At 38.9% G+C, this 25013-nt stretch overlaps 1 protein-coding gene across 1 annotated transcript in view; it reads right to left on the minus strand.

Moving 5' to 3' along the window:
- The window catches only part of clpb (ClpB family mitochondrial disaggregase), a 53514-nt gene that overhangs the window by 8417 nt on the left and 20084 nt on the right, over window positions 1-25013 (minus strand). The window contains exons 4-7 of the mRNA XM_077541431.1: window positions 20478-20581; window positions 19056-19184; window positions 10145-10242; window positions 8741-8855 (exon numbers count right to left, since the gene is read on the minus strand). Coding sequence (XP_077397557.1) covers window positions 8741-8855; window positions 10145-10242; window positions 19056-19184; window positions 20478-20581 — 446 coding nt within the window. The remainder of the gene's footprint in view (window positions 1-8740; window positions 8856-10144; window positions 10243-19055; window positions 19185-20477; window positions 20582-25013) is intronic.

A 25013-nucleotide genomic window follows, 5' to 3' on the forward strand; every position in this document is an offset into this window, starting at 1 on the left:
AGACGAGAAATCCGAGTGAGACCTCCAGAAAGCTACCCACAATGCCTCTCCTTCCCCCACGCAGTCAGTGGGGCCATTAGCCAGCAGTAATTGCGTTAGCCTCCCTGGCGCGGCCATGGCAAAATCAGTTTAGCATGGATCGCAGCCTCACACACACACGCTCGCTTAAAGAGGAGTGCCTACCCAACCCTGCCATCGCCCCAGCAACCGCACTCGCACGTACACAAAGGCAGTATGATGAGCTGCGTGGCAGCCAAGTCGAGAGTGAATCTGCGGCCGATTCCAACTCTCGGATTTAGGCTACGTGCAGGTCTTGATGACCAAATCGGATTTTTCTTGCTCATATCCAATTTTTTTTTGTGTTTCACATCGGGCACCAGTGTACGACCAATGAAGACGTCACACTATGCACCAATCATTTTTAATGTTGCTATGTCAGTCAAAGCCGGTAATCCAGGGGTGTCCAAACTTTTTCACTTGAGGGCCACATACAGAAAAGCAGAAGGACGCAAGGGCCACATAATGTTATGAAGAGAAATGTGTTTAGTCCTAAAAATTGTACAAATAATTCATTTGTGCTTTTGCATATTTAGAAAAATGCTGCAGTATATAAACCAATTTATTTGTAATATGGCAGTCGGGTTATTATAGTTTTGGAATTTTTCATTTTAGTTTTTATTTTGTTTGAGTTTTTTTAATTTTTTTTTATTTAGTTAGTTTTAATTAGTTTTCAGGGCAGTTCTGTTAGTTTTTTATTAGTTTTAGTTCTTTAATAAATGCTTAGTTTTAGTTTAGTTAGTTTCAGTGTTACTTTTAGGTTTTTTTTATGTGTATTACTTGTGCACAATATTTAAAAAACACCATGGGCGCGACGTCATTATTTCGGTTTATATAAAAATAAATCTACTAAAAATCACAATTAAAATCATCCCCAAAGGCTCATGCATTAAATTAATTACCAAAGACTAAAACGAAGGACATTTTTGCTATAATTATAGTTAGTTTTATTTTAGTTAGTTTTGTAAAAAACATAACATGTAGTTTCAGTTAGTTTTCTTTTTTTAAAAAAGCATCTTCGTTTTTAGTTTATTTCGTTACCGAAATTGTTTTTTTGAATTTTTGTTTTTTCGTTAGTTTTAGTGAACTAAAATAACCTTTAATAGCACCTGTTTTTCGACACTTTCCCTTCTTACTTTGACCATCTCCAAACATTTTTGTTTTTATTTTATTTGAACTGAGTCAAATGCCATTTTTAGCATTTGGCGCGGCCCACTAAAAAATGGACAGTGGGACGCAAATGGCCCCCGGGCCGTAGTTTGGACACCCCTGCGGTAATCCCATGAGAAAGTGACGATTAATTTTATATGCAGCACATGTGCATGTGCAGATATCGAGAGGCTGGATTGTGATGTGAGGGGCTTGATAAATTTTAGATTCAATTGTAAATTTCAGACCACCATCAAACATTTCAGTGTCACTTTTAGGGCAAAATGTGTGCATGTTATACACTTTTTTCCCCCAAAGTGAAATTCTGATTCAGTAATCAAAACAGCTCACTGTGGCTGTTTTGGTAAGGTAAAGTCATATACTGTGTTGATACCCAGCAGTAGAGTGAGGCGGGGGTGAGCAGTAGCTCAAGACAAGACTGGCACTGTGTGGCCACCTTCCTTTGAACCCTTACCTCTCAGAAACTACAAGCATACGTGTCAAACTCCCGCAGGTTTTGGAGGTTTCCCTCTTCCAACACAAGCTGATTCCAATCAACAGGATCGTTATCAGGCTTATGCAGATATTGCTGATGAGCTGATCATGTATCAGCTGTGTTGGAGAAGGGAAGCATCCAAAACATGCAGGACGGCGGCTTTCGAGGACCGGAGTTTGACACCTATGATTACAGGGTCAATCGTCAAAAGTCGGGTATTGTTGGAAAATGAAATCAACAAGGATTGCAAATCATTTAGAACATTGGTGGATATTTTGCTCCCCAAAACGTATAAATATGTTCTATTTTAAATGTATTTTAAGTGTACCAAAGACATATTTATACAGGTTTTTTTTTATTTTTATTTTTTATGCTAGTGCATACAGAAGGCTTTTATGCAGCCTCTCAACTGCAGAGAATGGGTGAAAAAAATTGTAATTCCAAAAAACGGCCAACAGGTGGCAGCAGAGTATAAGAGATCAACCAGGGCCACGATGAAGACAAGATGTTTCCCCACAATTCTAAGCAGATTTGTGAATAATGATGAAACTTAGCTACATTCTAATGCTAATTGCTGCAAAACGGAAACACATAGAAATATACATTTTTTTTCCTGATGAAAGAAGAGACTAATCTTTTTGGTAGGTTCCATGTTTTTATAGCAATATAACACAATATTCTGTGGGCCTTGCGAAATCAGTCAAAATCCAGTCAAACATCTGGGAGCGAAGGGGGTTGCTTCAGTGAAAATGGCTGCCAGTGAATGAGTTAATAACTTATTTGGCCTTTTGGCCTGTAATTTGACCTTGAAATTGACCTTGTGGATCATGACATTCTAACATTTTTGTTTTAACGTAATCTCTCATATGTTCTCAAATATATACAAGTCATAGATAGATTATTTAGCAGTAATAAGTAGTTCATGATATCCATGTACACTTTGACTCCCTATTGCAACTAAGCTATTTTTTTTTTTTTTTTTTTTACATCCCTGAACCTTTTACATGCAGTTCTTAAAATTATTTTCACATGTATTTACATGTGAGAGATTGCATTTAATGTGATCCACAAGGTCAATTTCAAGGTCAAATTATAGGTCAAAAAGTCAAGTTACTAAAATATGCACAAATATTCTAAATGAAATGAAAATATTACCATTTTTTTTAAGGTTGACCCTGCAGTTGCTTAGATATAAAAGTTTAAAGGAAGGTGGCCACGCCCCTTTTTGACAAAAATGTCAAAATTTGGTGGGCCATGGATCCAGAACCCCAGCTCCGATTGAACAATAATTTGAGATTTAGTGTTGTGCCATCACTATCAACAAGTGCGCCAAATTTCATTCAAATCAAACACTGCGTGATTATACCCACTTTGCGATTTGGTATAACCAACCGACTCATAGCTCAAACTGACAAAGTGTGAACTGCTTGTAGCCTGTGCTCATGCCTGCTCTCGAGTCTTACACAAGGGTTGGCTTTATAACCACACCCAATGGAGCCTTTCATTGAGAGTCGAGTGTACTGCGCGGTATCTCTTCCATGCAGAGATGGAGAGGCAACCTACCCATACACTTGACTAGAATTACATTATGAAACACTTCCTGCTCAATTATTTGAGCTGCTGCAGCGAATAAGAACTAGCGCCGCTTACTTCCTGCACAAGTGTTAAAGTAGTCCAGCCAAGAATAGCTGCTCATTGTCAAGAAGTGATACTTGGCAGAGGTGGAAAGATGATGATGATGGAGGCAAAGATGGAGAGATGCGGGGAGGAAGACAGATAATGGGAGGAAGGAGGGGAAACGGAGAGATAAAGAGGGCTGATGGAGATAAGCAGACAGAGAACGAGGCTGAGAAACAAACGAGCGTGTCAGAGATGAAACGTGACAAGTTCCGTCTGCGTTATCAATGGCTGCGTGAATGACAGCGTAACCTTCTGTGTGCGTTTTAGCTGATTGAGAGCGACTTTGACAGAAGGACACGTTGACATTTCTCAGAGGAGCCTGACAGGAACACAGAAAGGAAGGAGGCACAGAACAAATGAGCTCTCTCACTCACACATACACGCACACGCAGACGTGTGTATTGGGCAGGTCTGGTCGGCTCTAACATGATTATCGCGGGATGATTCTCTTCAATAACTCTTAGCCCTGAGAGCTAAACCTGGATCAATTTAACCTCCTTCCTGTGTGTTTGTGTATTTGTACTTTGTGTGCGTGTGTTGCTGCAGGCCTGCTGTGTAATAGGAAGTATTAGGCCCTTCACCAAAGTTTCCTTTGTCAGACAGAGTAGAAATGATTATCGATGCATCACTATCTACAGTATAGAGAAGGGGTCTGCAATCTGCGGCTCTGGAGCCACTTGTGGCCCTTTTGTCTCTCTGCTGTGGCTCCCTGTAAAAAAATTCCATGAAATTGCCAAAAATTAACGGAATAAAAAAGGTAGAAAAGAAAATGTTCAAAATGTAACCATAACATGTCCCAAAATAAAAGACAAAATACAGAAAATTATCTTAAAATGTACACAGAATTGCCAAAAAATTCAGAGAATTGATTGAAGAAAAGGCAGGAAAGAAAACGTTTAAAAAGTAACCATGAAATGTCCAAAAACGAAAGACGAAATCCTGAAAATTACCCTAAAATGTCCACAAAAAAGCAAAAAAGGCAGAAAATAAATGTAAGAGGCACAAAATGAGCATAATATGGACATAAAATTGCCAAAAAATGTCAGAAAGGCCGACTAGTCTGAAACTAAAATAAAAAAGGAAAAAAAGTCTGAAAAATTACCCCCCCAAAAAAAATTCCAAAAGTGAAGAGGAAAGGTGGAAGTCAATAAATGTCAATTGTTCATACGTGAAACAAAAAATGTGACAATGCTGACACTACACCTCACATTACGGGTTAAATTGTTTGACAAAAGAAAAGAGGAGTGAGAGAATATCTATAGTTTCATTTCAACAACGTTACACTCTGTGAAATCGATTCATTGACCATTTAATATCTTACTGCATAAAGCCTAATTGCTGCTATTTGTTTATTTATTTATTTATAGTTTATTTATGTTGACGGACACTGTCAGATGTATAAAAAAAATGCTGATAATTGTGATTTGAGAGTGCAGTGGTGTACAACTGCACTGCATCATATTGAGAGCAATAGTTTGCCTTTTTAATAATAACAAAAAAACACCGTAATCAATCTTGTTGAATGGTTCTAAACTAGGCTCAGCTTTGGTAAGGATATTTTAAAAGTATAATATATAATATGCTCGTGCTGATGGATGATCTGCTTGACTTTCATTCTCTCTCCGTCTCTGTGTGAGCGTGGGTGTGTGTGTGCGTGTCTTGGTGACTTTAATACATCTCTGGGATCAATAAAATGTTCCCTTATCAATGTGGCCACGTCTTGTATGGCTTTCAGGACAATTTGCCATGATAACAGTGACCATTTATCACCTTCCCAAAGAGCCATGATTCACTCTAGCTGCACAAAGCAAAACCTGTGACTACATATGATCTGGTCTGTGTCATTTATTTATTTTTTTACGCACTTGAGGTCATGCTGATTTTAGCATTAGTTAGCATTAGCACCATTAACATTTCTTTCAACATTTCTTTGACGCAAGCCTAACGCTAAAGACCAATTTTGTTCTCCGGTTGATTAAAACAGTTACTGTAGCTTTTTCCTCCTACAAACTCATTAAAGTTTATAGTTTTCGGGTTCCACCTTTGGGAGATAGTTGATTAGCTTGCAAAATCTAAACCGAAACAGTTGCAACATAATAAAAATAACACATAGCCTCACTTCATAGAAAGACAGAGACGCGCGCACCCACACGGATCAATACCAGGCCTCTCTGGATGCCTGGTGTAATATCAGTTCTTTACTGTCTGCTGTGTTATTGTGCTCTAACTCATCCTCCTTCCTCTTTGCACTAATCACCGCCTCCACTGTCAATGTTCCCGTGGTCCATAAAAGCATCCTTGGAAGAACTTGACTGCAAACGGAGCTCATGGGTTACAACTAGAAGAGATTGTGACCCAGGCCCTCTCAGCTAACATCAACGTCCAATATCTTGTAGCATGTTTTCCCAAAAGCAAATATTAGGGTATTTGGCAATTACATTTTAAAATCATAATTAATTGCAATATTTAATCGCAAATTTTATATCTGTGATAAAAATGTACAATAATTTTTTTCATACTCTTGACAGTGTGGAAAAATGTTACAGGAATACTTGACTCATTGAGACATTTTCAGCAGTAAAAAGTTAATATTTTGTCTATAATTAATGTGGTAACTTCATTATTTATCATGTACGATTAATACCTTTAAAAAGTAATTTGTCTACTTGCTGTCGACTGATAACGACATCACCTTTGCTGAGGAAGTAGGTAGGAAGTAGGTAACGACCAATCATGGCTCAGTTTACTGACCAAACCAGGTGAGCCATGATTGGCCGTTACCTACTTCCTCAGCACAGGTGATGTCATCATCAGTTGACAGCAAGTAGAAAAATTACTTCTTAAAAGGTATTAATTGTATATGAAAAATAATGAAGTTACCAAATTAATTCTGGACAAAATAGTAACTTTTCACTGCTCAAAAATTGTTCAATTAGTCAAGTATCCCTTTAAACTAATACAAATATGGCTGCATCTTTTAGTCATTGATTCAGTATTATCATAATCATTCATAACATTTAGTTAAAATTGAACTGTACTGTAAAAAAACGAGTGTGATATTGATTTGTGTCGAAGTAATTTTTCTGCCACTAGATGGCATCATTACATTTGCAAGATGATGACAGCTCAGTGCATTTTACTTTTCATATTAAGAGCTATCTAATCTTCAACATGAAGTAACTTGTGAAATTCTGCACATTTTGAAAATTGTAAAATACAACTTGACCCCGGTCTAAAGACATGTATTATTATTAAATTTATTGCTGCTAAATTTTGACATGAACACGCGCCTGCTGCGTTGTGACTGGAATTCCCCAAGTAAAGGCTTTCCAAGTAAGGGGTAGTCACTAACCGCGCGTTAAAAACTTTTGTGGCATTAAAGGAACTTTAAATTAACACACTAATTTTAACACCCCTAGTAAATATTGATGATAGGTGTCCGAATACTTTTGTCCGTAGCGCGTACTTTGCTTTCTGTCTACCTGTGAGGCTGCAGTGTCTAGTAACAATGATGTAAAGAATCTGTAGGTACCATGAAGGCCATTGAAAAAGGAAGGAGGAGGATGGAGAGAGAGTGGGTGTGATGGAGATGGAGGATTGAGGAGAGAAAGCCAAATGGGGGAGGATGGGGGAGTCTGTAGTATGTCTCCTCTCTCAGTAATCGCGTTAACTGGCGGCTCCGAGCCTGGCCTCCTTCAGCTGTCTCGCGCGCACACACACACACACACACACACACACAGCACCTGTGTACTACGTCTGACAGACAGCACATTCATCACAATTAACCAATTACTGCGTCCACCGGTCTGTCTGAACCCGCCTCCTGCTTGAGGACAGCCAAGCAAGGGAAGAAAAGAGGGAGCAAAACAAAGAAAATAAACAGTGGCCTGAGCAAGTGTTTGTCAAGTGTTAAAGCAACATGTAATGCTCACTGTTAGGTTTGGGGGGGTAATTTACAATTAATTATCGCAATAGACACCTGATCAATATCAATACAAAATGTCCATCCATCCATGTTTGATAAAATGTTCAATAAAAAAACAAAACAAAAGGTAAACCTCCATTGTACGTGTTGTAGCGTTAGCCACAATTACAAGCACGTAAGAGGACATGCATGCACGCCAAACCTAAATGTCTCTTAAAGTGGAAGACAATCTTAAACATTTCTTGACAATAATGTATGCTATATGTAACCTCACTAGTCTAAAAATGACATTCTGATTAATATTACATTTGTGGAATCTGAGTTATGCAGCAAAAAACACGTTTTTGTCCATCTCAGGGGCAGCCATTTTGCCACTTGCTGTCAACTGAAGATGACATCACAGTTGCTCAGGGCTCAGGCAATGACCAATCAAAGTTCACCTGTTTTCTGAAGCGAAGCTGTGATTGGTTGTTACCTGAGACCTGTGCAACTGTGATATCATTTTCACTCGAGAGCAAGTGTCAAAATGGCCGCCCCCTGAGATGGATAAAAACTTCTGGATTTTGCTGCATAACTCAAATTCAAGATTATATTGTGCATACATTTTTCAGCCATACTGCCCAGCCCCATAAAGTAGTAGGGATGTAACGATATCCAATATTATCACAATATGAAGGTCACGATATGATAATTATCACAATATTGTGGGGAGGTTGTCGATATCTAAAAAAGCTCACAATATTGTCAGAAAAAATTATATCATACTAAAAAAAAACCAACAACAACAACAACACAATATTGTGATTTTGTACATTACAGCAATGCACATAACCTAAAAACACTTAATATTGAGGCACTTACTTTCTAATGCAAGCACACATTGTGTTCCTCCACATATTGACTCGCTTCACAAGCACATTACGTTCCCCTTCATCTGACCATTTGCATGGATTTTAAACATAGAAGGGCCAAAACATGCCATATGAAAATTAAACTGCACTGAAAAGGAAAAAAAAAAAAAAAAAAAAATCAACCTCACTTTTTTTTTTTTTTTTTTAAACAGATGTGCTACTTTTAATATTGTGACATGACGACGACGATAAATTGTGGCAGTTTTAATATCGCAATATCACGATATCGCTGTTATCGTTACATCCCTATAAAGCAGTTTGACTTTTTTCACAGTGAATACTTATTAAATGTACAATATTATACTGCATGTTAAAATTTCCTAAATTCACCCTTTTTTCTCTGGGCCCTTATTTATTTATTTTTTTTATCACAATAAATAAATCAATCAATCCATAATTACCGATATTGAATGCAGTACTCATATCGTGATACACTTTTTAGCAATACCACACAGCTGCGCTACTCTATATGAAGAACCAGCTTTGCGTTTGAGACTTGCACACACACGCCGGCCTAGTTACCCGAAGCCACAGTATTGATGGCCCCTTCCTGTCCGATGATGTGCTCCTTCAACCTCCTCTCCAGGGGGAACCGCCTCCTCTCTTCTGCCTCCCGTCGAGCCTGCGCCTCCTGAAACTAGATTGAACAACGGATGCAGTTTGCTTATTTCAACATTTCGGTATTCACTTTCAAGTACATGTGTGTTGCTTTCCAGACTGCACAGTGACAGTTCATCCTCTATTCTGTGGAAAGTATGGTCGTGTTTGTGAGATGCATATTGACATTCACACATGTTTACATACAGCTATCGTGTTAGTTTTATCCAGCTAACATGACCAAAGCTCACAACTAAGCCCCTTATACATAATTTTACACCTCAGTTTCTCCTTCATTCCTTGCTGCTGATGACAGTGGCTATAGAGACGATTTCTCTCAATATCTGACATTGCTTGATGTCTATCACAGCATGTTTTTGGTCACACAATCTTTCATCTTTTCATCTCTGCTTCTTGCCCAATGTGAGACTGATACAGATGTTCCCATATTATGCATCTTTTGTTTGAGCCAACCAAAATCATCCAGTGTAGAACAGGCTTTAGATAGATATTTACAAAAATGTGGTAGAATTCCATAATGGACCTTTCAAAAATGAAACCTCACATCAAGGATATAAACAAAATTGGAAAAAAAAAACTTTACACAATTTCCATTCCTAATATGGCAACAAAACCCAAATTTGTACATAAACTGAAACATGCAATATTCTATCACAAATCTATACTGAGGTAATTATAAAAATCACTTCTAGGTTATGAATACAAAATAAGAGTAAGTTTGGTGGTAACTGAGCGTGCCTTGCCTGTTAGCCAATATAGTCTTACGCTATTGCAAAAAGTAGCTCATTATATGACTTTTATAACCTCCAAATTTTTGCGCAAAGCATAGTGCATGTTTGCTGAGCAAAGAAAGACATTTTCAACACTTTAGATTGCTCAATAATTCATAAAAGTAACAGACCCATGTGGCCACTGACCAATAGTATAGACTTGTAAAAAAAATATCAAATTGACCAAACTGGACATCAGAGGTTTCTGTAGAACAGCGACAATGTATAGCATGTTTTATACTGCTTTATCGCATTTTAACTCTTGAACAGGTTTTAACCCCAGTTAACCTTTACCAGCTTTCGCATCTCTGGTTCTCCACAGCAGCTGTCACTCATGCAGGGACCTCCTGATGAGCGTTTGTGTGCGTCAGTGTTTGTGTAATGGACAATGTGATGTATGTCAATGAAACAGATGAACCGACCAGGAAACAGACATTTGTACATATTCAAAGAGGCGTTGTTCTAATTGCCTGCGCATTCTGCCCAGCTGCGCGAAACAGTGTGCATGTGTGTTTGTGCGAATGTGAGCATGTCTTACCTTGCCCTCCCATTCTTGCAGAAGTGTGCCGACTTCTCCTTCTTTGGCATAGGCCCGTGCAGTGTGTCCCAAACCATTGGCCTGTAGAGGGTTTGCACCTGGATGTGAGTACATATGGAAAAAGTTGTCAATTTTAGTGGCATTTAAACATATCCGTCCACTTTCAGCCGCCACCTTAGCAGCAGTTTCAGAACATCGATGAAAAAGTCATCTCAGGGGTCATATAGGTTCAGGGGTCACTGCAGTGAAGCAGGAGGGCCATGCAATGACCCAACGGGGGGGGGGGGGGGGGGGGGGGGGGGGGTTCATATCTGCAACACGTGCCGATGACACACAGTGTCCCCTACATCCGCACACAATTTTAACAACTGCGGGTTGTTGCAGGTCGGGGGTCCACCCTCACACAAAGAGCAAAGGTCATGCGGAGGAAGAGTCCGGTTAAAACAGCTTGATGGAAGTGGAGAGAAACGGGAGTGTCAGAGGCAGCCGAACGTGATGACACAGCATGTGAGGAGTGCGCCAGAGTCGATGAGAATGGTTAGCGGTGCCTTCTGGTCTGACCATTCTCCATTCGGGCACGTGCTCCTCAATATATTTTCCATTCATTTCTAGTGTTGTTCCGATACAGTTTTTTAGCTCCCGATACCGATACCCAGCTTTGCAGTATCGGCCGATATCGATACCATACCGATACTTAAGTTTTTTTTTTTTTCCTCAACATGAAAAAGCTGTCCTGCCATTGGTTCAGAGCATTCAAGGGCCAATAGGATATCTTAGATCGGCATGCAGTGAACATGTCACATATCAGTGAATGTCGTGCACGAGCAAGAAATAAGATGCCACATCCAAAATCCTATATTAGCGTTGGAATTAATGGTATCGGCATGTTACTTGTGAGTAGTCACCGATACCGATACCACTGTTTTAATGCAGTATCGGCACCTCTGCCGATACCAGTATCGGTATCAGAACAACCCTATTCATTTCAATACACAATGTGCAAAAGTGTTGCTAGCTTTGGTGTTTTTGTTCATTTAGTCATGGAAAAACAAATTAAAAAAACAAAAAAAAACAAAAAAAAAACAGTAAATTGTTTGCAGAATTTAGGGCTGGGGAAAAAAAAAAAAGTCAACCAAGTCGTTTAGGTTGACTTTAAAAATAGGTTGACTAGAAAAATTGAAGTCGACGCTCCGCCCGGAACCATTTTTGCGTCGTCGCCGTCCATCTTTCACAAGGACCTTTTATGCCGCCACGCAGTGTGTTGCAAACTTCCGTGAGATGGCCAAGCAAGGTGCCATATAATTGTGATGATCTCACTTTACTATAGATAGGAATATGTGAGTAAGGATAGCAGGTATCGTATCATACCAATATCGGGCCGATACCCGGCCGTATTTCAAGGTATCGGTGCTCGCGACGGTGGACGATACAATATAGGCAGCCCTCTTTCGGTCATTTTATGATCAGGAATTGGATATTAGAAATTAGAAAAATAGAAAGTCATTATTTTCATACAATTTTAAGAAAAAATGTGATACTGTATATAGGTCTTTCCTTGTTTTTTTGTGTTTTTTTTTTTACCTTATATTAAATTAAACCTTGAAATAAAAAATTATTTAACAAATGTATTGAATTAATTATTTAATAGATTGAATTAATTAATTAAATTCGAATTTTAAATTAAACCATAAACTTTTACTTGACCTGTCAATTTGCTGTTGTTGTTTTTGCATGTATCAAAAGTACTAGTGGCATTGGACACTACTCAAGAGTTGGGTACTCATACTGGTCTGAAAAATAAAAGTGGTACCAAACATCCCGAACTATAGAATCAGTGGAATTGCCCCGCCTCTCAAATGCTCCAACCTGTCTGGTCATCATCCCAGGACCTGCAAATAACTGCAAACAGATGGATATGGACATAATTTATTTACACCTTAATGAACAATTTGGCCTTTGCAGGTCTGCTTTCTACTGAGGGACATTATTGTCTTATTATTAAAAAATATTAAATTAATTCACAAATGAATGTGTCAAAGCCTCCTGCTATGTTGAAAGAAACATGTGAGAAAGTCTTAAATACAAAAAAAGTTACCAATTTAAAAATATTAAGTAGATTCTGAAAAGCTTAACTACTGCAGCTTTTTAAATGCATTGTAAGAACATTATTATTTAAAACATGTTTTGAAAGACCATTATTATAATTTCACGACAAAAATAAATATCTGCATCAGAACTTTGTAATCACTTGATAATACACAAATGCACATGGGGCATCAGTCGAAATCAGATGAGTAAGCAACACTCAAACATCCTCAGCGTGTGCGATCAATACAACTGCAACGCGTTCCTGTTTGTCTGAGCGGCAACCACAGAGACTAATAATGACATCGATAAAGCCCTAAAAATTGTGACCTGCTCATGAGGCTATTGATTCTAACAATAATATACCGGCACACCCCACGAAAAACATGAGGGAGGGAAGCAATAAGGTGGGTGCGCAGGCACACCAAGACGCACACACACAAGATAATAAATAGCATCATTTAGGGCTTTAATATCAGGCCAACCCTCTGGGCCATAGCACTTTATAACTGGATCAACACTAACGACACACAACTACACTCCAGCTGAACACCCAAACACGCACACACACTCGCATACACAGGATCCCTTCATTAGGAGTGCTTTAGTTATGCCTATTAGGGGTTCCCTCCCCTTTCCTCTATCCTCCGCCTTCTCTTTCACAGCAGCTGGCAGGAGAGAGCCCCTGCTGGTCTTTGTGCGTGCATGTGTGTGCGTCTCTCCGAGCACGTGTGCCCGTTCTGGCCTAGCTAGCTCGCACCTCCTACAGAGACGTCCACAACGAAGTGTCCCCTGGCCGCGGGCCTGATGTGGCGCCTGGGGAAAAACCTAAGCGCCTGAGCAGGTAGGGAGAAGGACTTGTGCTGTGCGGAAAGACCCGAGGGTGAAGCCACGCGACTGTGATGGATGGAGAGATGAGTGCGGGGCCGACTGAGGCCAAAAGAGCAAACCCAAGGCTACTGTGGTGGGATGGACTCACACTAACACAGGGGAAATAACAAGGTATGGGATACACACAAAGTGTACATACATGGCACACACATCAAAATGTCCTAAAGCTGTGTCTTCACAAGTTTTTTTTTGTTTTTTTGTGCGACGGCGCTGAAAGAAAAACAATGAAATTCACTTTAAAAACGGTGAATCAAAAGTGCACATTGTGCTTTCACACGGACACACACAAAAATCATTTCCTGGTTTTACGTTTAGCAGCTGCCACGGTGTCACCAAGCCGTACCGATACGGTATTACAGTGGCACTCCCGCTATTTTTTTTAGGGGATAGTGAGCGGGCCGGCCAACATATTGATGGTAGCTGCAGAATGAATGCATGTAAACTAATTGGGAGACGCTTCATCATGCAACAAGACAATGAGTGGAAGGTCTTAGACTGGCCAAGTCAATCATCAGACCTGAACGCAAGAGAGCATGCACTCAGGAGACTCAAGGGAGAAACCCCAGAAACAAACAAGAACTGAAAGGGGCTGCAGAAAAGAGCTGGAAAAACATTGGAATGCAAGAATGTGGTGAAGTCGCAGGCTTGATGCAGTTATTTCAAGTAAGGGTTATGCCACCAAATATTAAATGTTATTCATTTTAGTTAATTTAATAATGTCTGCTCCAATACTTGTGCTCACTGGAAAAGTGTGTGAGGTCAAACAAAGGGGGCGCTGTCCTGAGTTGTTTCATATCTAGATGTAAATACAGTCCCATGAAAAGGCCAAATTCTAAACTTCAGTCTCATTTATTTTTTGTTTTGAAACGTAAATGTCTTTAGTATACAATGAACTAAAGGAATTAATTTTACTGTTCCAATATTTTTTGAAGAGACTGTACATATTTATTGTGTTTTACAATCATCAAAATATCCACTCTCTCCTTCTCCTATACATTTCCTCTTTGTGGCCATCCACTTTTTCCATGACAAAAAATAACACAGCACAATATATTGTATGAGGAATCTCAAAACACAATACTGGGTCGCATTTTTTCTGTTGCGTGTCAATTGACGTGCGATACATACCAATCGCTTTGTGTGCTGTGAAGAGCTTCCAGAAAGAAAGAAAGAAAGAAAGAAAGAAAGAAAGAAAGAACTAAGTGGATGTTTCGTTGCGTTTGTGTGCTGCTCCACTCACAATAATTTCTGGACGCTGCCTAATCAGTAGCTCGTTGTAATTCAACTTTTTACTTTCGTTGTCCTGCCTGACAAGTGGGCTCCAGTACTCTTTTTATTTTTCATTTTTTATTTTTATTTTTTTTTTAATTCTCCCCGGGCACTCTGAAGAGCCGAAAAACACATTCGAACAATCTTCTTAGTTTTCAAATGGTCCGAGTAAAGCACTTTACTCGTATTTCTGAGGGAACAGGGATTTTGGGGGACACGAGCTCTAATGTTCATGGACATGTTTTTTTGTCAAACAAATGTTTGACAGTTTGGCATTTGTGGCCACCACATTGTTCAGATAGTTATTGGTTATGATAGTGGCGCCAAGGAAGCAACGATGGATCCAACTGAAAACCGTAAAACTCAGCCTTAATCCAATTGTCGTCCGAAACAAATGTCTTGGCTTTGTTAAAGTTCTTACCTTTTTTTTTAAATTCAAAAATGCATCTACGGGAATGCATCTGATCGAGTTACACAGGCTGATTTGTTTAAGTGTGCTCACAGGGGCAGGGGTGAGATGGGACAGGCGGCTTTGAACGCACCATCCATCATGAATATAAACAAGACATTAATACAGTATTTGCTACATGGTGTAGGGATTGTGTCGTGATGTCATTTGACAAAGAAGTGTTAAAGTCAATAAAAGGCAAATGACACAAATACCAGCATCTTAATGCCAAATGAATAAGTGTTCATGAATGTGTGCGCATTTAAAATCACTAAAATAGCAGGTCGGTGCACAAAGACATTTTTCTCCACACACACAAAAGACACACTTCCTGTGAGTGTGGTGTTACCCCAAGGGCATGTTCTGTGCGGAGGTCACAGTTCAACTAGGCCTGGCTTGTTTAAGAGCTGCTCGCCTGGAAACTGAGGGGGGAGATTTTGCCTCCAGGGCCTATGAATGTATATATGTGTGTGTCAACGACAGGTGCGAGTGTGGCGAGCGTGAAAAGGGACGCAGCATGAACAAGTGATCAATTTCAAATGCGCTGGTGGCACACTGACAACTTCCTGGAACGTGCAGATAATATCACAATATGTCATATAGATAATTGAAATACAAAAAAAAAAAAAAAAAAGTTCATTGACAAAGAAATTTATCAACTTTAGTGATAGCAAGCATGGCAGTCATAGCAAACTTACATGAAATGGTACACATCAAGAAAACTAAATGCAGTGTGAAAAGGGGAAGTTAACCCCAAAATTAACAATAATATTTTCTATTCAGCCCCACTATTCTTAACGTGGTATTCTGATTAATATTGTGTTTGTGTAATCTGACAAAAGCATCAAAATCCACCCATTTCTATCCATCTTAGTGGGCGGCCATTTTGCTACTTGCTGTCGACTGAAGATGACATCACAGTTGCTCAGGGCTTAGGGTAACGACCAATCGTGGCTCAGCTTGCTAACGTCACATGACCAAACTCAGAAAGCAGGCGAGCCGCGATTGGCTCTTACTCGGGATGGGTGAGTCATGATACCAGTTATCGGTACTTGTGCCGATACCAGCCTTCCTTTAAGATATCGGTACTCACGATGTTGGCTGATACCAGTATCAGCCACCCTCTTGTGGAGTTTTACAATCAGTAACTAGAAATTAGAATAGAAAATTGCCATTAATTTAATGCAATTATGAGGAAAAGTGTGATATTGGGATATTTAGTAGAGATAGACTGATAGGAGGTCGATAATCGATATTTTGAGCTGATTTTCATTTTTACTAAAAGGGAAAATATTGGTGTCAAAAACACAAACTCCAAATCTTAACTTTTGCAATTTATTTATTAATATTTATTTGATTTGTTTTAAACATGTTTATTAAACATTTAAGATTTTTTAAATATTGGATACGCTATGTCTTTGTCATTTTAACCAAGAGTTAGTAATAGCTAGACAACAACACTTTTCTGAAATTATTAGTAGGAACCTCAACAATACACGCACTCTATTTGGCGTGGTTGACAAACTTACAAATCCCCCAAATCAAACAGCGCCAGAACTCCTCTCAACAGATAAATGCAATGAATTTGCCTGCTACTTTAGTGAAAAAGTACAAGCCATCAGGTCAAACATTGTTACAAACCAGCAAAATAACAAAACGATGCTGCACTTAAAATCACCTAGGAATAATTTAATTACCATGACAGAATTTGACTCAGTGGATCAAAATACTGTAGTAGACTTGGTTCAGCAATTGAAACCTTCCACGAGCTGTCTTGACACAATTCCATCTGGCTTTTTCAAAACCATTGTGAAATCTGTTCAGATCGATTTACAACAAATAATTAATTGCTCACTTCAATCAGGTGAACTTCCTAAATGTCTGAAAGTAGCCGCTGTCAAGCCCATTCTAAAAAAGAGAACACTGGATGTCTCCCTGCTAGCAAATTATAGACCAATCGCAAACCTTCCCTTCGTAACTAAAATAGTTGAAAAAGTGGTTTTTAATCAACTCAGCAATTTTTTTTTAGCTTAAACGGACTTTTGGATAAATTCCAGTCAGGTTTCCGACCTCATCACAGTACAGAAACAGCTCTGATTAAAGTACTGAATGATATAAGATTGAGCACTGATGCAGGGAAGGTATCAGTGCTCGTCTTGTTGGACCTCAGTGCAGCATTTGACACGATTGATCATAATATACTGTTAGACAGGCTGGAAACTTGGGTGGGATTAAATGGAACAGTCCTTAAATGGTTCAGGTCCTATTTGGAGGAAAGGAGTTACTTTGTGACCATTGGAAATTTTGAATCTGATCGAAAGGCCATGATATGTGGGGTCCCTCAAGGGTCAGTCCTTGGACCCCTGTTGTTCAGTCTGTATATGTTACCTTTGGGTCAAATGCTTCAGAACACCGATGTTGACTATCATAGTTATGCAGATGACACACAACTGTATTTATCTATGTCCCCAAATGACAGCAGTTCTATTAACGCATTGTGTCATTCTCTAGAGCAAGTTAACAACTGGATGAACCAAAATTTCCTTCAGCTGAACGAAAACAAAACGGAGCTCATTGTTTTCGGCAATAAAGAAAAGAGGATTGCTGTTAAAAAACAGCTTGAGTCACTGTCTTTAGAAACTAAAGACCAAGTTCGAAATCTTGGTGTATTAATAGACTCAGATCTGACCTTCAGTAATCATATTAAATTTATCACTAAAACAGCCTTTTACCAGCTGAAAAACATATCCAGACTGAAGGACTGCATGCTTCAAGCAGACCAAGAGAAGCTTATCCATGCTTTTATCTCCAGCAGACTAGATTACTGTAACGGTCTTCTGACTGGACTCTCTCAAAAGAACATGAGACAATTGCAGCTCATTCAGAACGCTGCAGCTCGAGTTCTGACCAAAACAAAAAGATCAGAACATATTACTCCAGTACTTAAGGATTTACACTGGCTCCCTGTCAGCTGTAGAATCGATTTTAAAGTTCTGCTACTCGTTTATAAATCACTAAATGGTTTGGGTCCTGAATATATCCAAGAAATGCTTATTGAGTACAAACCCAGCAGGGCTCTGAGATCTACAGACTTGGGCCAACTAGTGGAACCCAGAGTTCGAAGCAAACATGGTGAAGCTGCATTTAGCTATTATGCTGCACATAGATGGAATAGGCTACCAACAGAAGTGAAGTCAGCCCCGAGTGTAAATGCTTTCAAATCCAGGTTAAAAACTTTGCTTTTTTCTTATACCTTTGATTAGGGACTTTTAAACAGCTTTAATTAAGTTTTTTTTTTTTTTTTTTTTTTTAGTAAATTTTGTAACCTATTTTTATTTATTTATTTTTTTCCTCTGAATGTTAACTACTGTTTCTTGATGCTTATGTGTTGTCTTTCCTCGTGTAAAGCACATTGAGTTGCCTTGTGTATGAAATGTGCTATACAAATAAACTTGCCTTGCCTTGCCTTGCTCAAATTTATTGGAATATTTATCTTAGTCAATACACATTTTTGTTTTAAAATTCTAGCAAAAAGTTCAGGGACCTCCCAAGGTCATTAGCATGTATTAAAAGGCTAAATAATACAAACTTAAACAAGTAAATACAGTAGCTCCTTATTGTTTTCTACAGTAAATGAAGCTTTCCAAATTTTACAAATACATATATATAAATCTGAAATGTATTTTTTTATTTATATATTTTTGTTTTGTTTTAATTCCAAACAAAAACATAAGGTGCAGAAAGTTCTCCGGGTCAGCAGAATGTCTTATACAGTTAACTGAAAATGTAATGTATGATTCTACAAAGAGGCAGATGCCGATATTCATTAAAATGCTGAATATCTGAGCTGATAATCAGTCTACCGCTAATATTTAGTTCTTTGTTTACAATTATTTGTCACTGTTTTTTGGGCGGAGAAATTTTATGTCTTAGTAGTATAGGTACTTGGTACTGATATCAGTGACAACTCAAGAGTTGAGTACTCTTATCTGAGTACCTGAGCAACTGTGATGTAATTTTCAGTCGACAGCAAGTGGCAAAATGGCCGCCCCCAGAGATGGTGCTTAATTCATGTTCCACAAACGCAATATGAATCAGAATGCCATGTTAAGACTAGTGTGGGTGCACACAATATATTATTGTAAAGATTTTGGGGGGTTAACGTCCCCTTTAAAGTTACTTCCACTATCTCGTCTTATAGTTGCAGGTGTAACATACCGAACTCGAGGAGCGTGCGGACAGTGCTCAGGTCGTCAGCGAGTGTGGCGTAGTGAAGTGCCGAACAGCCGCGGAAGCCAGCCCTGCTGCTGAGCCTGCTGCTGAACTCATCCTCTCTGGACACCAGCACTGCAGGAAGGGGAAGACAGTTGAACGTTGCCAGGAAATTAATTGGAGAGAATTGGAGAGTTTCGCAAGCAAACCCTGAAGTCTAGAATAGCTTTGATAAGTTTGCTGACAAACTGATAGATGATACCAAATAAGGGAAGACTATCAGACTTAGTTGGAGTCTTTCGATCTATAAGAACTCTCTCCAACTTGAAAAGTAATTTATTCATGCTTGCAGATAAATCTCCACAGTGCGTGGTAATGACAGCGGCATCGGCAACTCCAAAATTGACTTTACTATTTCTCGCTTTGGAGGATTTGTTCATTTTCACAGATTTACTGTAGGCCACTTGGCCACAATGATTCATTCGTTCTGTTTTGCGGTCCTTAACCGTGCTCCTCACTAACAACAGATACATATTGTTCTCTCCTTACTTCTCGTTTCCATAAGAGCACTCATCTTTGCCACTCAATCATCCTGCATTATTTTATCCACCTCCTTCCTCTCCTCCTTGGCATCCATCAATTCCTTTCATCACTTGCACACTCATCTTCCTCCGCCCCACCCACCCACACCCTCGATCCCAATAACTTTGTCTCATCCATTTCCCGGCTTCCTCTCTCTCTCTCATCATTCCACCCAACTCCATCAATCCCTCCCTCTATCACTGCATCTTCTCCTTCATCTTTAACTTTGCTTCATCCATTGCTGCTCCCCACCTCCCTCCAATCTCTCCATTCCTTTCCTCCTCCTGTCCTTCATCAGTCTTCCTCTTCCTACATCCCACTCTCAACAGCAGCTCCTCTCTGCAGTGTGTGTGCAAGAGAGATAGAAAAAAAGAGAAAGAGAGGGGCAGGGCGGGATAATCATAGCTAACCCAATAAAGCGTCGCACAGGCCCCCCTAGCCCATCCATCAGTGTGCATCTGGGAAACGCTTCCCCACGCTGTGCTGGCCCCACGTGGACTCAAACCTGACAGCCATATAAATGTCTGCAATATACATATCCCATATAAATATGTCTGCAGAAACCCAACACAGGCTGGGGAGGGAAGTAAGCGCGCGTGTCAGTGCCACCCTGCCTGTGTATGTGTGATTGTGTGTGCGGCTCGGGAGGAAAACAAATAACACGTGCACTACCTACTGGAGAACATATACAATGAATAAAACACGGGAAATAAAACGTGCATATGTGATAATCTTTATGCAAATTCTACTTGATATTTGTACACTTGCGAGTAATATATATATATGTAACATCAAAGCCACAGATAAGAAATGGACACACTTCAATATGTTTTTGTTTTTTTTTACCTTCCAGTGAGTGGATGCCTCTCTCCCTTGACGTGTCATAAACATTGTTGAAGTCATCTCCAGCATTTGGGTCAGCACCAGCTTCAAGCAGAACTTTCACCACGCTGGGAAACAGCAAAAATTAACAAGTACAAATATGATAAAGACTTCACATTAAGATCCATTAATATAACAAATTAATGTTTAGCAGACTGCCCCTGAAATATTTTAAATGGTCACTTTTAAATCAAAAATATTTATGTTAATGTAATACGGTGTAATAAAGACCCTTTGGATCAACTATGGTGGTAATTGATAATAATAATAATAAGAATAATACATTTATTTATTAATTTACTCAAATGGAGGGAAATACTATTCATTTCGCTGTATAAATTGGTGTTGTATTCAACTACAGTATATGTGAGTTGTAATCTAACCCTATGCAAACGGGAGATGGAAATAAGGAAGGAACAATTACAACTAGTTGCAATTAATTTCTTCTTATTTGCAGTGGAATTCAAACCATGACCCTACGGCCCCAAAATTGAAGTCATTACAGGCGAGCTACTTCAACTCAGTATTATGTTAGTTATAGACTTAGTAAGTAGAAATAGATATAATCAAAATCCACCTCTATGTGGAAATTAATTCTATAAGTGCAAAAGTTAAACAATTTTTTTACTTTATTCTTTCAATATCGTTATGTAGAAACAGTACCGTATATATTGACAGGCATTATTGTTGTAAAAAACATGTTATTTCTGGGGAAATTGCATGTAAAAGCTGAGAGGCTCAATGAAGAATTGTGAAATTTGAGATTGAGATGAATTTTGAGATTTGAAATGATATCGAATGTTGTGGAATAATATCGAATGACATGAAATGAGATGCAATGATCTGTAATGACCCGTACATGTTGAAGTTGGAACCGTTTGAACCAGTCAAAAAATGTCAAAATTACAGAACAACAACAAAATCTTAATTTTCGAGATTACTTTAATTAATAAAAAAAAAAAAAAAGCAGCTGTCGGGATAGGCTGAACAGGTTAAAGTTGGAATGGTATGAATCCGTCAAAAAAAAAAAAAAATGTAGACAGCGGAGAAAAACAAACAAAAACAAAAATCTTAATTTTTGGCTTTTATTTTGAAATTGAGAAAGTGCGGTAAGGATAAGATGAACAGTTTAAAGATGAAACAGTATGTATCAGTCAAAAAATGTAGAAATTAGAGTAAAAAAAATATACAATTTGGCTTTTAATGTGCTGCGATTGGCTGGCAACCAGTCCAGGGTGTCCCCCGCCTACTGCCCAGAGCCAGCTGAGATAGGCGCCAGCACCCCCCGCGACCCTTGTGAGGAATAAGCGGTCAAGAAAATGGATGGATGGATGGATGGATGGATGGGCTTTTAATGTGAGATTTTGGGGGAAAAAAATGCGGTAGGATAAGATGAATGTTCTAAAACTGAAAAAAAAATGTAGAAATTAGAAAATAAAAACAAAAAAAACATAATTTTTGGGTTTTAATTTTATTTTTAAAAGAGTTTGCGGTAAGGATAAGATGAACAGCTTAAAGTTGGAATGTTTGAAGTGGTAAAAAAATTTGTAGAAATTAGAGGAGAAACAAAAAAATAATTTTTTGCTTAGCTAAAAAAAAAAGTTTGCAGATAAGCTTTAAAGTTGGAATGGAATGTTTGAAATAGTCAAAAATTGTAGAATTTTGAGGAAAATTTTTGGTAGACAAATTTGGAATTTTGGGAAAACAGTGACTATTTGGAATAAGAAAAATGTAAGTACCTACTGGCGTGAATTTTTGAAACATGTTGAAGTTGAAGGCTTCGCACGATAAAAACCCAATAGATATATGAATGTGTGTTATAGAACACCACAAAATGCAGACATGACTGATGTGATTTAATACACCTCAAGTTAGTCAAAAATAGGGGTGTGAATTGCCTAGTACCTGACGATTCGATTCGTATCACGATTCACAGGTCACGATTCGATTCGATACCGATTAATCCCGATACGAATTTATAAGTCGATTGTTGCGATTTTTTTTCATTCAAATTTAGAAAATACTAATCAGTAAGCTTGTAGAGTGTAAGATTTATATGAAAATGTATTATTTATTTATCTGAAATTTCAGTCTTATAGAGGTTGTAATCTGTTTCATGTTTGAACAGCATTAAAATAAAATATTAAGGCTTAATGTTCCGTTCATATAACATTCTTCCATGCTCAAGGTGTGAATCCTAACCCGAAGTCAGACGTTTTGTTGAATATTTTTCCATTAAAAATGGAAGTTTAAAAATCGATTCACACACAAAAAAAAAAAAAAAAAAAAAAAAAAAAAAAGGCAATGATGACAAGACGTTGAATCGGTAAGACTACCGAATGAAAAATTCTGAGCTCTTAAAAAAAAAAAAAAAAAAAAAAAAAAAAATCGATTTTTTTTTCAATCGATTCGAGAATCGCGCGATGTAGTATCGCGATATATCGCCGAATCGATTTTTTTTAACACCCCTAGTCAAAAATGTTGCATTTAAAAAAACAACAACTCTATATGTGGTCTGATAGGTTTCCGTAATCCCACCCATGTTGTGCTAATGATGCGGATCGAGCGAGTAGACCAAGCACATGCATATGGAAAAAGACCCACAGAACTCATTCAAGACAGACATAAAGACAAGAACATTGCCCTTGACTCCTTGCTCGGTTCACCTCTTGTCTGTCTCGTTATGGTTGATACAGCCCAGTGACCACTAGACACTGGTCTGCCTCGTCATATGTACATACGAGTATATAGTAGGGGGCAAAGGGTCGGACCAGTTTCCGGCACCGTATGGGATGTGCATATGTGTTGCCCTTCATTGGTGCGTGCCGGCTTTTAAAACAAACACACATTACCTCGGCAACACCATTCACTGTGACGTAATGAACATTCCAGGTACGGTCGCTCTGTCTATGCACACACACACAAAAATGAGTGGTGACTGAGATACACACATGAATATGCACAAACAACTTATAAAAGATGGTCCGCCAGTTTAAAGATGAGAAGAGGGAGATGGCCGTAATGTGAACCTTGCCAGAATCCTGCTGGCCATCATTAAACCTACAAGTTTCTAATGCAGCCTGAGAGGCCGTAATGGATCGTTTTCAGCTAAATGGCTGCAGCGAGAGGCCAGAAACAGCTTAAAGAGAGCAAAGTGATCATTCATTGCAAGGCAAGGTGGACCGCAACGTAATGGGCTGACAGTTGTGCTACTGAAGAGCTCTGACCAGAAAGATGATGCGGACAACATACTATTAAAAGGGGAAGTCAAATTCCCCCACCAAAAAAACAAAAAAAACAAAAACAAAACATTATTGACAATATGTTCTATGCGGCCCCACTAGTCTAAATACGGTATTTTGGTTAGTGGAATATGAGTAAAGCAGCAAAATCCAGCTGTTTTTACAAGTATAAGAAGGTGGCCATTTTGTCACTTGCTGTCGACTGAAGATGACATCACAGTTGCGCAGGTCTCAGGTAACAACCAATCAGCGCATATTCAGAAAACAGGGGAGTTGTGATTGGTCGCTGCCTGAGTCCTGAGCAACTGTGATGTCATCTTCTGTCGACAGCAAGCGACAAAATGGCTGCCCCCTGAGATGGATAAAAATTGCTGTATTTTGCCACATAACTCATATTCCACAAGTGTATTAATCTGAAAGTCATGTTTAGACTGGTGAGGTCTCATACAATATATTATTGACAAGAAATTAAGGTTGACTTCCCTTTTAAATATGTTGGTTGCAACAATTGATTCACCTTTTAGAAGATGATGGCATACTTAAAAAAATTGTTAATTGCCTAAAGAACTACTACATTAAATCAATGCTCCCTATTGAAATGAACTGAAATGTCATTAATCCGTTCCAGCCTCTCCCTATATTACTTGCTGGTAAAATTAAAGGTTTCCCATTTTGGTTTTGGCGTCCTAGAACCGATTGTGTTCAACTGTACGCCAGTCTCAACGTGCTTACCAAGCAAACCATCCTAGTGGAAGTTGTGGGAGAGAGCAAAAAGGCTGAGAACCGCCTGGGCCACGTCTTTGTGTCTGACCTTGCTGAGGAGGTCGAAAAGACTATCGGGGGGGTCCCCTATTGTTACTGTATCACTGTGAGTGGGGCAGGTTCAGGGGGTGTGTGACCTACACAGGGTTCTGCTCTCACCCTTGCAAGCACTTGTACAAACACACAGACGCATCCTCAGAGACACCAACTTACTAGGGCTGGTCACACGAGGCTAGGCAGGCCTGTGCAAAGAAATGAGGTGGCGTGAAAAGCTTTAATAGCATCAGGAAGGTAAACAGGCAAGGATAAAGAGTGGAAAACTGCGGAGGAGGAAAAAGGAGGGGCAACGGATGAAAGGATGGACATGCAGCTAAAAAGATGAAAGGAGATTTAATTATCAGAAGGATGGTGCCAAATCTAACGAGCTTTTGAACGGAGTTTGTGTAGTTTTACTAATTAACTGATGATCAAGTGGCTAACTTTATTTGGGAGAAGT

This window comes from Festucalex cinctus, chromosome 13 (genome assembly GCF_051991245.1).
Source record: "Festucalex cinctus isolate MCC-2025b chromosome 13, RoL_Fcin_1.0, whole genome shotgun sequence".
Classification (NCBI taxonomy): domain Eukaryota; kingdom Metazoa; phylum Chordata; class Actinopteri; order Syngnathiformes; family Syngnathidae; genus Festucalex; species Festucalex cinctus.